This window comes from Lemur catta, chromosome 1 (assembly GCF_020740605.2).
Source record: "Lemur catta isolate mLemCat1 chromosome 1, mLemCat1.pri, whole genome shotgun sequence".
NCBI lineage: Eukaryota > Metazoa > Chordata > Mammalia > Primates > Lemuridae > Lemur > Lemur catta.
In genome coordinates, this window is record NC_059128.1 from 76,722,021 (window position 1) to 76,736,830 (window position 14,810).

A 14,810-nucleotide genomic window follows, 5' to 3' on the forward strand; every position below is an offset into this window, starting at 1 on the left:
CTCATTCTACAGATGAGGAAAATGCAGGTCAAAGCTATAAAGCTTTAGATGAAAAAATAAGATTTGAACCTAAGACTGTGGACTCTTAGGTCCTTCCACATAACACTCCAAGCCTATAAAAAAAAAAACCACACTAATTACCTATCTTACCAGGTATCAGTAGATGAGCCATTCTCCTTCCTGAGTGATTGGACTGTATAATTCAACTCTGTTACATTAGATTGGAGGAGAAAGGGAAACTTTACCAACAGAGGTATATGCCAAGACCCTGGAAAGGCTATAGCAGATCTAAAAGGAGTCAACCTCGGCCAACAGGACACAATGTAGCTTTCCATAATCAAATCTGAGAAAGACCAACCAATCCTACTAGCCTGAGGGAAAATTTGGAGAACCATCAGAAAACATACAAAATACTCAACATCACATTGTTTCTAGCTTTCTCTTTCTACCATTCTTTCACCATTTTTTTTCTTGAGACCAGGTCTCGCTGTATCACCCAGGCTGATCGAAACTCCTGGCCTCAAGTGATCCTCCTGTCTCTGAGCAGCTGGGATTATAGGCATGAGCCACTACACCCGCTTTCTTCCACCATTTTAAAGCTATTTCCCCCCCCCCAAGACCTGAACCTTTATAATCCTATTATCAATTACTTCATCTGCTTATCAATTACCAATTATTAAAGTCTTCTTATCAATAAACATTACTTCTAGTAACTGACCAGTGAACTCCTTGCCAGTTCAAGGCAATTTGTTAAATATTCCAAAGCAATTTTTAAATGCAAGGACAAAGTAAAGGCTATAGTTACAATACTATTTTCAACACCTATAAAATTTTTCTATCAAAAGTTGGTATTAGATCCTATTCTAAGATAACAGAATTTCACATCAGAATTTCCACTTACATGATTACTATATAAAAACATTAAAAATGTATTATTCCCATCTTCTTTCCACAAAACAAGTCAGTGACAATACCCTTTTGATTTCAGATCTATAGCAGTAAAACTTAAAAACCCTGGTTTTTCTGGGAACACATCAATTAGATGAGGTGACAATAGAATTAAAAATTTGAGGTTTCAAATGTCCATCGACAGATGAATGGATAAACAAAATACAGTATATGCATATAATGGAATATTATTAAGCCTGAAAAAGGAATAAATTCTTGATACATGCTACAACATGGATAAACCTTAAAAACAGTCTGGTAAGTGAAAGAAGTCAGAAAAAAAATTGTACGATTCTACTTACATGAGGTATCTAGAGTAGTCAAATTCATAGACAGAAAGTAGAACAGTGGTTACCAGGAACTGGCAGGAGGGTGGGGGGTGACGGGAAGTTATTGTTTAATGAGTAAGAAGTTTCAATTTGGGATGATGAAAGTTCTGGAAATGGGTTGATGGCTGCACAACAATGTAAATGTATTTAATGCCATTGAATTCTACACTTAAAAATGGTTAAAATGGGCCGGGCACGGTGGCTCACGCCTGTAATCCTAGCCCTCTGGGAGGCCGAGGCGGGTGGATCGCTCGAGGTCAGGAGTTTGAGACCAGCCTGAGCGAGAGACCCCGTCTCTACTAAAAATAGAAATAAATTATCTGAACAACTAAAAATATATATAGAAAAAATTGGCCGGGCATGGTGGCGCATGCCTGTAGTCCCAGCTACTCGGGAGGCTGAGGCAGTAGGATCGCTTAAGCCCAGGAGTTTGAGGTTGCTGTGAGCTAGGCAGACGCCACGGCACTCACTCTAGCCAGGGCAACAAAGTGAGACTCTGTCTCAAAAAAAAAAAAAAAAAAAGGTTAAAATGGTAAGTTTTATGTTATGTACATTTTACCATAATAAAAAAAATTGGAGGTCTGTGTTTTACACACAAAGGAAAGTACAACCCCTCTTTGATGAGATGAACATGTTAAGTGGCTTACTATGCACCTATTAGAACATACTTCCAACTTATTCCTGCCAGAAGGAATAACTGGGGTGTGGAAAATGGATATGACCGAAAATACAATTACATTTTTTTTACCTCTTCAATTTCCCTCCAACCACTTTCAAAGATTACCTGTGTCTTAAAGAGTTCACTGCAGTTCTGGAACAATTTTGATGATGTTTGATATTTCCCAGACAAGCCTCTTTTTTCCTTAAGTTTTTCCAAATATGAGTCTACGTCTTCTGACTAGAAAAATAGTAAAGATACAAAGTATTTCATTCACCTTTCACAAATATTTAGAAGGTAACAAATAGACCACCTGTAGTACAAATATAATTTTGAGTTTGCAACTTGCATCAAATAAACACTCTATATAAACAGTATGCAAGACTCTATATAAACAGTATCCAAGAATCTAATATTATTAGACTCTAAAATAAAATGCAGAATTCTAGTCTTTGGCTCACAAAGAGTAGTTCCTCTAACGATTTTGGGAAGGCTGGGAAACTGCCAGAGTCCAGAGGGTTTTGTCATATGAATATATATTTAAAAGAGTTACTTGACCAAATTAGTAACATCAACAAAAAGATTTACTCACATTCATAAGCTAAGACACAGCACAAAACTGCTATAGCCATTTGCAGCCCACTGCCAATACTAAAAAAAAAAAATCATCATTTCTGTGGCTTCACCTATCAGTTCCATGATTTCTCTCCCATACCCATATCTCTAATCTTGCCCTCTTTTTTTCTAAGCTCCACATCTTCAACCATCTGCTTGTAACCTCCATACTTTTATCCTGTGGCAATCCAAAATAATTTTTACATTCTTAACTTGCACTACCTATGAAGACAACATCTCCTAAGCTCTTGACCAGTTTATGCCAAGTTGCAAACGTATAAACCTTTTACTGCAAATTCAATTAGTGATTGAGAGAAAAATATCAATGATATTTCAGACCATATTCTGCAGATGTTATTATTTCTTTCTAAATTCTCCAGTCTTTTCAGTTCCCCCATCATGTCAATCCTACCCTAACCAATGTTACATAACAAAAGCAAAAATGATCACCAACAGTGTAAAAAAGATAACGTAAAAACTTAATACTAAGCAGAGATTCAAATGCTTAAGTTCTGAAAAACTGACTGGACAATGGATATTTCCTAAAGGTCAGTGAAATTATCTTTGTAAGGAAATTTTAAGGTCGGGCGCGGTGGCTCATGCCTATAATCCCAGCACTTTGGGAGGCTGAGGTGGGAGGATCACTTGAGCCCAGGAATTCAACATCAGCCTGGGTAAGAGAGCGAGACCTCACCTCCACAAAAAATTTAAAAATTAGCTGGGCATGGTGGCATGCACCTGTAGTCACAGCTACTCAGGAGACTTAGGCAGGAGGATTAGTTTTGCCCAGGAATTTGACATTACAGTGAGGCATGATTAGGGCCGCTATATTCCGCATCCAGGCAACAGAGCAAGACATTGTATCTTTGAAAAAAAAGAAAGAAAGAAAGAAACTTCAAGAATAGCACAATCTTAAGAAAAATCATGTCAACTAAAATGAAGGATAGAAACAGAATGGAAAAGGCCTGAAAAATCTATCTCAGAGCATATATTTTTAATGCTCAAGTATCGTGTACCATGGCAATTCTCTTAGTAGATGAACTGTTTCACAAGCTCTAAGTGGCCAAAACTATCTTCATAATAATAGTATATTTGCCCTGCACTGATATTAGAAAAGCAATGGTGGGTAAAAGTGCCACCCTTTAACGGGATCCAAGGCAGTGGCACCTAATGGTACTAGTCATCATACTCTTCAGTCACAATCCCACATTACCAAAAAAAAAGATAGCCAGGCACAATGGCTCATGCCTAGAATCCCAGCTACTCAGGAGGCTAAGGTAGGAGGATCACCTGAGCCCAGGACTTTGAGGCTAGCCTGGGCAATATAGCAAGACCCCAACTCTTTAAAAAATGCCACTTTTATGTAAGAATATCCTTGATGAAGTAGTAAAAATTACTGTTATTAAATCTGGAACTTTCAGTACAGGACTGTTTTAATAATCTTGGTGACAAAATGGAATGTATGCAAAATACAATAAATGACTGTCTTGAGATAAAGCACTTTGCAACTGTTTTGACTTGTGAACCAGTCACTTTTCTCATGGAACATCACATTTACTTGAAAGAGAGACTAACAAACTGCAGTTTTCAAGAGTTGGTTATCTGTAAGGTATTTCCCTGAAAATGGGCAATGGAAGCTCTTACTTCAAGGAAGACAACTGATAGTATTCACTGACAATGATAAAATTTGACCTTTGAAGCGAAAACTGGAATTTTGAAGAACTTGTTGCTACCATGATCTTAATGGCTTCCAAGACTTAAGAAACTACTGATGAGACAGAGGGGCCCAAGGGATGGTTATTAACAATAGAACTTTTAGTGAAATGTAAAATAAGTTAATATTTAGAAAATGTTATGTAATTTAGTCAATGAATATTTTCTAAATGACCAATGAGCAATATTACAAAATCATGTACAAGTAAAAGATCTGTACAAAGTGTAAGACACACCCATAGATTTTGTATTAGAGTACAAAAACATTCATTAATATGATTTGATTCCACATTGCAACTATCTTTAAGAAACTCCACTTGTTAAGTTTTGGTAGAGAATCAAATAATATCCTCAATTATCTGAAAAGACTATTAAAATACCATTTTCTTTCCTAACTATATATCTGTAAGAGGTCAGATTTTCCACATATACTTCAACCAAAATATCGTAACAGACTGAGTGAAGGAGAAGATATCCAGCTATCTTGCGTTATGCCAGATACTAAAGAGATTTGCAAAAATGTAAAACAATGCTACGCTTACGTGGGTTTTGTTTTTTTTTTTGGAAAAAGTTATTTTTCACCAAAAATGTTATTTATATTAACATATAATGAGTTTATTATTGCTATTTTAAATTAAATTAATATTTTCATCTTCTCAGTTGTAATTTCCAACATAGTAACCTACATGTGCAAAGGCTTTCTGGAGTCCACAATAAGTTTTAAGAATGTAAGAGACCAAAAAGTTTGAGAATTGCTGATATAGTAGGTTTCCAAATTGGGAAGCATGCATTCTAGTATCAGCTCTACTCCTCCACAGCTATATGATATTCCTTCCTCTACAAAATTAAGAAATTGGAACCAGATGACCACCAAGGTACAAGAAAAGTCTGTAATTTTACATTCCTTACCTTGAAGCTGTAGATTTCATTGTAACAATCAGCACTTTTCAGATACCACGTTATATTCAAAGACTGATCACAAGGTTCTCCATCAACTACAAAAGAAGAAATCTTTGTGAATAAAAGATGATTCCCAAACAAAGCATTCTTCTTAAACAGTTAACCTACATCCTATTTATTTCTTGCCCTAAACTGACATGCTCAAAGACCATCCCTTCTCCAAACATAAGGTAATGGAATAATATATGCAAAAAGAACTGGATATTCAGATAAAAGTATTGTTGTTCATAGAAAAAATAGCAGTTAAACAGTCTTTAACCTTTTAAAACTGCAGATCTATTTTTATGCTTTCAAGCCTCAACTTCTGGATCTCTGTTGGGAATCACCTGAGAATGACAAAGCAGTCCTAAGTTAAAACCAGTCTTCCATTACCATTCAAATATTAATATTTATTGAGCAGAACACAAGTATACAACGGTATAGTGTTAGACCGTTGTAGGGTCTAACACTGTACCATAAGAGGGAAATGGATGGAAACAAATTATTAAAGACCCTTAAAAAGGCTATGTTCTAATTGGAGAGACAAGGAATAATGTCAGTGATGTCACAAGGTAATATTCATGATTGTTAAATGGTGGTATAAATAATAGTTCCACTGAGGGGAAAAACTCATGGCTTAGACCTTGAAAGATACCAAGGTTGGATAGAAAGAGCAATGAACAAAAAGCAAATATGGCTGGGGAAGACAGAAATAGCAAAAGCAAAGATAGGAGTATTAGGTTTTATTCAAAGACCACTTTAAGAAAGTCCTCAAGGAAACTTATGAAATCATGGAAGCTTCATATAACTTATTAAACATAGTTTGGAACACAGTATTTTAATGGGTCAAGGCATTAGTCTGAAGACTTAGGAGTCTGATTAGCTGTCACACCTGGCAGAAGTCAGTATTCTCTTTCACCTTTGATTCCAACTGTGTAAAGGAACAGATACTAAAGACTCTCTACTTTATGCAAATGTGACAAAAATAAACATGACTGCATTTAAGAATCTACTTTGGTTCATAACAAAAGAAGCAACCTTTTTATAACCTCTTTTTCTTTGTTTTAAACGATTTTCTCAAACTAATTTTTAAATGATCAACACATTTTTACAGGGCTCTATTAGAATACTCAAAAAATTGACCTATTGAATAGAATTTATGGAAATGACAAAAAAGATACAACAATCTGGCTATGAACTATTCAGAAGAATCCATACAGAGACAAGATTAATAAAAGCCAGTAACAACACATCTCCTAAACAGGAGATTTACAAGGAAATCTGGATGCAAAAATATTACTGTTTATGTTAAAAGACAACATTTAAAACTTTATGGAAGACTTTTAAGAGACAATAAAAATGGTCCCACCTATTCCATGGAAAGCTATATACCACACTCACAAAATATAAAATCAGAGACAATTGGTAAATATGAGAAAGCACAGAAGTAACAAATAAAAATATAAGGTAAATTTAAAGGAGCCTCAATCCTCCAAAAACAATGGAATGCAGACACTTTTAAAATATGTAGCTTGTTTAACTTGACAAAACACTATTAGATCAAAATACAGGTGAGGAAAAGACTGTACCTAATAAAAGAATAAAAATAGCAAACAGGCTGGCAGGCTATTCCAAAGACAAAATCCTGCTATCCCTAACAGCTACTCTTACCTAGTAAACCAATCTCACAGGAAAGGCCAGTATGTCAGAGTAGATTTGATTTAAATCAAATGTAAGCCATTAGTCAGGAGATTATAATTTCATGGACATGGTGTACTCTTCAAAGAAATTCTACTTGCTGATTCACCCCCACCAGAATGTAAGGTCAATAAGGGAAGGAAATTTTTCTATCTCTTCTCTGATGTCTAAAACAGTCCCTGGCAATATAGTAAGTATTAATAACTACTTACTAGGCTGGGAGAGGTGGCTCAACGCCTGTAATCCTAACACCCTGGGAGGCCGAGGTGGGAGGATCGCTCCAGGTCAGGAGTTTAAGACCAGCCTGAGCAAGAGCGAGATCCCTGTCTCTACTCAAAATAGAAAGAAATTAGCCAGACAACTAAAAATATATAGAAAAAATTAGCCCAACGTGGTCGTGCATGCCTGTAGTTCCAGCTACTCGGGAGGTTGACGCAGAAGGATTACTTGAGCCCAGGAGTTTGAGGTTGCTGTGAGCTAGGTTGATGCCACCACACTCTACCCAGACAACAGAGTGAGCCTCTGTCTCAAAAAAACAAACACACACAAAAAAACTCTACTTACTAAACAATAGAAACAATAAAATCATCCAACTATGACTTAATAAATTTTGCACTTTCATGGAGAGAATATGCACAGAATCATGCATTGATGTTCTGGATTTTTGTCCCTGATCTTGAAATAATGCTGCCCATGATCATTCTCTAAATTAAAGCCAGTTTCAGAACTAAAAGGAAACTTTTCTTTAATACAGTGGCTTTCCCACTAGACAAACTGGTTTTGTTCTACATAATGCCTATTTCCTGACAATATTTCTGAGCTTCCTCTTTCTGGGGTGGTAAAATACTCCTTACGTAAATAAAAGATCTGCTGAATGTATTTATTCAGAGCCAATGGTCTAACAAACCTAGGTCATGTTTTCAGTAAACATTGAAAAAGCACACAAAAGTAAAAGTAGTGGTATCTCTCTGACTTAGAACAGATTAAAACAGCATGCAGGCAATTAACCAACATAATTACAATCATGTGATGAATAATGTTTCCGTCAATGACAGGCTGCATATACAATGGTGGTCCCATAGATTTTAATACTGTGTTTTTACTGTACCTTTTCTATGTTTACGTGTGTTTAGATACACAAATACCACAGTGATACAAAGGCCTATAGTATTCAGTATAGTAATATGCTGCACAAGTTTGTAGCCTGGGAACAGCCCACAACACCATATAGCCTAGATGTGTAGTAGGCTATACCATCTAGATTTGTGTAAGTACATTCTATGATGTTTGCACAATGATGAAATCACCTAAGGACATTCTCAGAATGTATCCCTGTCATTAAGCAACACATGACTGTAAATGTAAGTCAGTTGAGATGTGACTGAATATATGCTCAATATAGTATATGTAGAATATATCTTAATATATAATACATATTAGTATATATGTATACGTATTATATATAGCGTGTATATATATGTAAGGTGAACACTAGAAAAACAAGGGAAGAAAACAAAGTTCACAGGGGGGTTGGGGTAGGTGGGTGCCACCTTCTCCTCCCTTGCCCTATCCCCATCCAAAAAATAAAAAATTTAAAAAATAAAGAAAAACAAAGTTCACACAAGTATTCTAAAAATTATTCAGTGAAAGGACCTTAGTTACACTAAATATATTTATACCTAGATAGTACCTGACTATTAAATTTCAGAACTTAACAACAGGTTGCAAGTAGCCCATCAGAGGTAGAAAATAGGTAATTTAAAACTTTACCTATAACTTTTAAAAACTCAAAAACGTCATGAAATTCAAAAACTCACATTTCAGGAATATGGTGGTATTTCTGAAGAGGATCTTTCCAAAACTAAAATAATTTTTCCCCTGCAAAGATAAAGAAAAGATAATTAGCATTAGATCACTTTAATTCCCAAGGCAGAATATAACCACCTAAATTTGTAAAATGTTCAAATTAGTTTTCTTAACCAAGAAAAGACATCAACATCCTTCCTTTTAGTAAAGTTTAACCATATTCAAACGCAGGCTTTTGCTCCTAAGCACGGAGACACGATTTTTCCCCCACAGGCCATGAAGCACAGACTCTAGAAGGGAGGCTGCTGGAATACCCCAACTTAACTTAAATCTTCATAAGATATACCCCCTAATCAGTTCATTTCTATTACTGATCACTGCCCAGAATAACCAATTGTTTTTTTAAATGAACTATTCTATCAGCAGACAACCACAGTTTTATTTTTATATCTAAAAAGACTTAACTATTAACCATTTTAGTAACAAGTAAACACCTAAAACTGAGAACATAAAGATCTTCACCAAATGAATAAAAGCTATAATGCTTGCCACATGAAAGCCCAAATATGATTTGGGCATTACAATCAGTGACCAGAGCAAAATGAAACAAAAAGGCCAATGCATTGGTAGTTTTACAAGGGCTAACTAATGCTTTTCAGCATTTCCTCCCTCCACCTGGTCTTTGTCCACTCACGGAACTATACCTCTTACTCAAGTGAGGTTTAAGGCGGCGGCGAGGAGAAAAGGTCAACCTATCGAGATTATTGTGGAATGAAAGACTAGCCTTACCACGCTAGATTTTAGAATACTACTTCTTCCACTTTAACCATTACCATGTTAAAATACATTTTCTAAATCCCTGTGCTTCCTAATCACACAGCAAAGACTAATGATTTCAAAGTTTAAACAAAATAAAACCATCTTATAAGTAGAATTACCAAGAAACAACAAAAAAAAAGTGCAGAGAAAAAAAAAAAAGAAAGAAATGAAAAAGCCTATTTACATATCCCTCTCATTCAACCCAGGGGCATTGGATTTTGAAATTTAATCTGAAAGATAAACTACTCTCCGTATATACATCAAGTTTACATCTCTCTCAAATCAGTCACTGAAAGTTCTGTTACTTTTCTGATGAGAAACCGCTCCACCACTCCTTTCCGTGGCTGAAGTGACCCTGACAGTGCCGCTAGCCTACCTACACTGCGCGGCTTTCTGCTCCAGAGAGGTGGGTCCCTGTTGGCCAGTGACACAGAGCAACCCAGCAACCCCACCCCTTTGGAAGCGACTTTTGCGGAACCTTCATGGACTCCTTGGGCTGCCGTAGCCCCACCCCTTGCCCCTCCGGGCTTAGTCGCTACTGAAGTGAGCACTCACCGACGGTATCGGAATGTGCCACTTGGACCGGTCGGCAGCAGACACGGGTGCCGGTCCTGCACCGAAAAGCCACAATGGGGACGGCTGAGTCCCCAGAAGCAGAAGAATGACAGGCAACACCTGAAGCCACGGAGACGCCGCCATCTTCACAGCCATGGAGTGCCTACTGAAAGCATTTCACCTTCTTCCGGCTCGCCCCGCCTTCTTCCGGCTCTGTTCTGGGGGCGGGATTATCCGGGTCCTCGAAACTTCGCGGGGTTTGTTAGCTGTGCGAGCCGGAGGTCCCTCCCTCAGATGGTCGTCCGTGCTCAGTGAGGCTCCGGACCTACTGCGCAGGCGTCGTCTCGTCGTAACCTGCCCAACTGGGTTGGGGTGATTGCCAGATGCCACCCTGGCCTCAGTCTTCTCTCTCCCAGCCATTAACGGGTTTCGGGACCAAGCAAGCACCTGGTGCGGCGTTTGGTTCTCTCCTTCCGCTCGCCCCGGCCCTTTGTCCCTTCCAACTCAAAGTCAGACGTTGGGGCCAGAAGTCTGGGAAAGCCATAAATCTGGCTGCCCGAACGGAGTCTAGTAGTGAGTTCTCCGGTTTGTGAGGTATTTAAGCAAAGGCTGAAATTTGGCGGTGGTGGAGTACAATCGATTCCTAGACTGGATGGTATAATATATAGACTTCAAAGTCCCTTTCTAGCCTTGAAAAGTACGATGCTGCAGTAGAATCTGGCCAGAGACATCAGCCTCCAGCAAAGACCTGGCCGGCACTCCCCACTCAAAACTAAAAATAGGGAGAGAATGGGTCAGTTTTCAAAATCTGTGGCGTGACCGCCACTGAGATGAACCTGCAGATGCTTTGCCCCAATCAAGGAGGCTGTCTCGGTACTTTCTGGTTCTCACGCTTTTGATTTTTATCCTCTAGAGCTTATTGCATACACGTCCTCACCGCGGCTAAGACAGTTCCTGATAAAAGCACGTTCCTCATCAGCCACCCATAAGCAAGAAAAATTTGCCAAATAAGTCATCGTAGAAACGCTAGTTTGGGGTTGAAAAATCCGAGGAGCAGGAGTCAAGATCTGTCACTCCATAAGGATCTGGAGGAGACTCCTTTTCCCAGAAACTTGAGAGTGGTGACGTGCTGGCCAAACGGCTTTTTGAAGAGATCGCCGTGGGCGTTGGCGTGAGACCTGGGGAGTCAGTCGTAGCGACTGGGAAGCCATGGAAGCAGCTGAGAAAGAGAAAATCAGGTAAAGGCCCAGTGCTCCTGCAGCGACTGACCCCAGGCCCGCAGAGCCAAGGGATAGTACCTGAAAGTACCTAAAAGCAACATTTCTGACTTTGAAGTTTTCACTGATTTTTTTTTAATTGCACTTTTTATTTTAATGTTTGGTATTTGTGCACTTTTACTTTTTTCTCAATTCTGCAGGGAGTTAGTTGATATTAATAGCCCATCAAAAATACTTTCAGGGTGGTTAAATAACATTAGCAGTGGAAAAGTTGTGATCAGAACTCTAACATCAATTTCAAGCATGTTGCTTTCCAAGTTCAGCTATACTCATCTCTTCCTAGAGCTCATTCTTAAAAGCTGGGAAGAGGAGACTGCAAATTTCTCCACTCTTTGCACACTCAATTAAAGGAAACAGTGACAAAGACTGAGTTAAACGAAGGATAAACAATTTTTTATTATGGCCAAGTGTATCTGTCTGGGCTTTCATAATATTTTCAAATTTGCGTTCAATCATATTTTCCCACATAACCACGGACATGCTGATTACAGATGTATTCAGCCACACCTCTGCATGAAATCCAATGTGGTTTTTTCCTCCTTATGGCCTACAATTGTTTTAATCAGATGGAGGCTACTTTGAATACATACAGTACTCAAGCAGCAATATATATTTTGTTCATGTTTTAAAACTTGGCTTTAAAAAACATTGGCCCCTAGATTGCCAGCCTCATCTTAAAAAGCAAGGTATTTTTCTTTTACATCTGTTTCTATGCTTTTTTCTTTACACCCAAAATTAGAAGCACTTTTGTTTCTGTTCTTATACCTTGCACCTCTGTTATACATTTGTCAGCTCGCCTTGTGATTGCTGGTTAAGCTCTTGCAGAAAGCTTAGACACAGTCCGTATCTACCTCAGAGCCCAGCACCCAATAACAATATTCTGAAAACATTTTGTTGAATAAATAGGTGGCTAGGTTGTTGTTGGTTGGTTGGTTTTGGTTTGTTTGCTTGTTTGTTTTGGGAGTGTTGTTTGGTTTGGTTTGGTTTTGCTCCTTCAGATTCTACTGTTGGCAGTCATAGCCTTCAGTCATTATTTTAAAAGAACCCTTCCTCATAAGTGACAGTGCTCTTTTTCCATTGCTTTCAGAGTAATCCCAGAACTTGATGTTCTGTTATTTACCCTGGATGATTTACAAAAGGATATTGTTCTGTAGCACATGTGCTATTGTGCTATGTTATGGCTGTGACAAAATTTTGCATTGCAGAATAGACTCCAAAGATTTATTTTGTCTGTTCACACTAAGATTGAAGGTGCAAAAATTGCACTCACAAACCCTGTGTAAAATAAGTTTCTTAAAATGTCTTATTTAGTGTTGAAGATGAAGCTGTGGATAAAAATATTTTCAGAGACTGCAGCAAGATTGCTTTCTACAGGTAAGGAAAGTGAATATATTATCTAGATCAAAATTTTTCTGACTATTTCAAAAGTGATGCCTATGAAATTTTTTAGAAATATTAGACTTTCTAAGGAAAGGGTCAGTTAAGAAATTTAATGATTAAGGAATTCATCAGACAGGAGACTTTCACCTTTAATTTTATATGTTTACTGCTGTACTATTTTAAAGTTTTCAGTAAACAGGTATTTTATTTTTGAAGCCAAAATTTTTTCAAACTAACTTTTAAATTTTATGTCTTTGAATAGATAATATTTTTACATGGCTCAAAAATAATATGAAGCAGCTGATAGGTAATTTTTAAAATAATAATAATAATATAAAGAGCTATACATTGAAGCTAGGCTCAGTGGCTCACACCTGTAATCCCAGCACTTTGGGAGGCCAAGGCAGGAAGATCACTTGAGCCCAGGAGTTTGAGGTTACGGTGAGCTATGATTGTGCCACTGCACTCTGACCTGGGTGATAGAGGGAGACACTATCTGTTAAAAAAAAGGTATATACATTGAAAAGTGTTACCCTTACATTTTCTCCTTCTACCTCATTCCTCATCTTGTCTCTGTAAATGGAGCTTGTCCTCCCTTTTTATAGTTGTATAGTATTCCATTTGGGTAGATGTACTATATAGTTTATTCATTCTATCTCCTACTGCTAGACCTGTGGGTTGTTTTTAATCTTGCTAAAATAGCACTAGAGGTTAACATATGTCATTTCCTACACATGTGGGTATATTTATAGGATAGATTTCTAGGAGTGGGATTACTGGGTCAAAGAGTTAATGCATTTGAAATATGTTAAATATTGCCAGATTTCCTTCCAAAGGAATTGTACTATTTTGTATTCCCATCACATATGAGATTGCCTGTTTCCCCAGATCCTCAAAAATGACGTCTTTAAAATCTTCACTTTTGAATGTCTTTATGTGATCCTGAAACTGAAATCATTAAAAATTGTATTATATATCATGACTTTCTAATTTATTCACTCTTTTTTCTAGAAGAAGAAAAGAATATCATTTTAATTCTAAACAGGTATCTAGAGGAAAGTCTACAATGAATGCCTGGTCACCTTGTTAAACCACTAGATTATATTGGCTTTCCACTAGAATTTATTGAGTTACTACTAAAGTGTCCATTTCATGAAAGAGGGAGGGAAATTAACAGGCTTATAAATGTCATCTATGAAAATTGCCCCACCTTCTCAATAAAGGAGACAAAATGCCATCCTTTGAGCAGTGTTATGTTGAACAATTTCATTAGTATTCTTATTAGTACTCACCTTATTAGCACTGTAATAATAAAAGTACTATTATTAGTACTTTATTAGGGTACTAATACTGTGTATGCCCAATTATTTAATATTATAGTGAATTTTAATGACTTCCACATGATATATAACCTATTGGATACTGACAGTCACAAATAATTCTCATGCATCTTTACACTTCATACCTGTAGGCGTCAGAAACAGTATTTCTCCAAGAAGTCCACCCATCAGGCATTACTAAACTCAATCACAACAAGCGAAGACAGCACCAGGTTCAAAATCATCAATGAAGCATCTAAGGTGAGATAGAAGTATTTTCTACAGAGAATAATTTGTTTCTGCATTTATTTTAGTTGAATGAAGTAAATTTCCACAAAAGCTCATTAAAGCTATGTATTTTTCAAAAATAAACTTTGTTAGAGAAAGAATGTCATCTTTTTCACATCTCTGCTAATACACTTTAATATTAATATGAATATCAACATATAGATTGCCTGTGTATCAGACGTTTTTCTAGATGTTTTACAAATGTTATTTTCTTTTAATTAATCTTCATTATGCACTAAGAGGTACATTGCATTATCCCCAATTTTCAGAGAAGGAAGATGAAGTCTAGAAAATCACTTGCCCAAAGTCACACAGTAACCACAATTTTCTCCTGTCAGACTCCATCAGACACTCCTGTGCTTTCTAGCCTTTCTAGCACTATTACACAACGCACAGTTGAGCTAGGTACAGATTCAGTGAATGTCCAAACTTCAAAATGCAGGTGGAACAGGGGAGAGGCAAAGGG

At 37.2% G+C, this 14,810-nt stretch overlaps 2 protein-coding genes across 8 annotated transcripts in view; one reads left to right on the top strand and one right to left on the bottom strand.

Moving 5' to 3' along the window:
- TMEM87A (transmembrane protein 87A) overlaps nt 1–10,489 on the bottom strand; it is a 44,604-nt gene extending 34,115 nt beyond the window's left edge. For 2 of the 3 annotated variants that reach the window (XM_045539562.1, XM_045539554.1), the window contains exons 1-4: nt 10,081–10,489; nt 8,718–8,778; nt 5,173–5,258; nt 2,062–2,175 (exon numbers count right to left, since the gene is read on the bottom strand). In XM_045539562.1, the coding sequence (XP_045395518.1) occupies nt 2,062–2,175; nt 5,173–5,258; nt 8,718–8,778; nt 10,081–10,236 (417 nt within the window). In that variant the 5' untranslated portion in view covers nt 10,237–10,489. The remainder of the gene's footprint in view (nt 1–2,061; nt 2,176–5,172; nt 5,259–8,717; nt 8,779–10,080) is intronic. The other variant, XM_045539572.1, reaches the window with a different exon arrangement.
- GANC (glucosidase alpha, neutral C) overlaps nt 10,335–14,810 on the top strand; it is a 59,984-nt gene continuing 55,508 nt past the window's right edge. For 3 of the 5 annotated variants that reach the window (XM_045539448.1, XM_045539472.1, XM_045539479.1), the window contains exons 1-4: nt 10,335–10,653; nt 10,994–11,318; nt 12,669–12,731; nt 14,209–14,317. In XM_045539448.1, the coding sequence (XP_045395404.1) occupies nt 11,290–11,318; nt 12,669–12,731; nt 14,209–14,317 (201 nt within the window). In that variant the 5' untranslated portion in view covers nt 10,335–10,653; nt 10,994–11,289. Of the gene's footprint in view, nt 10,675–10,993; nt 11,319–12,668; nt 12,732–14,208; nt 14,318–14,810 lie in introns of all 5 variants that reach the window. The other 2 variants (XM_045539455.1, XM_045539464.1) reach the window with 2 other exon arrangements.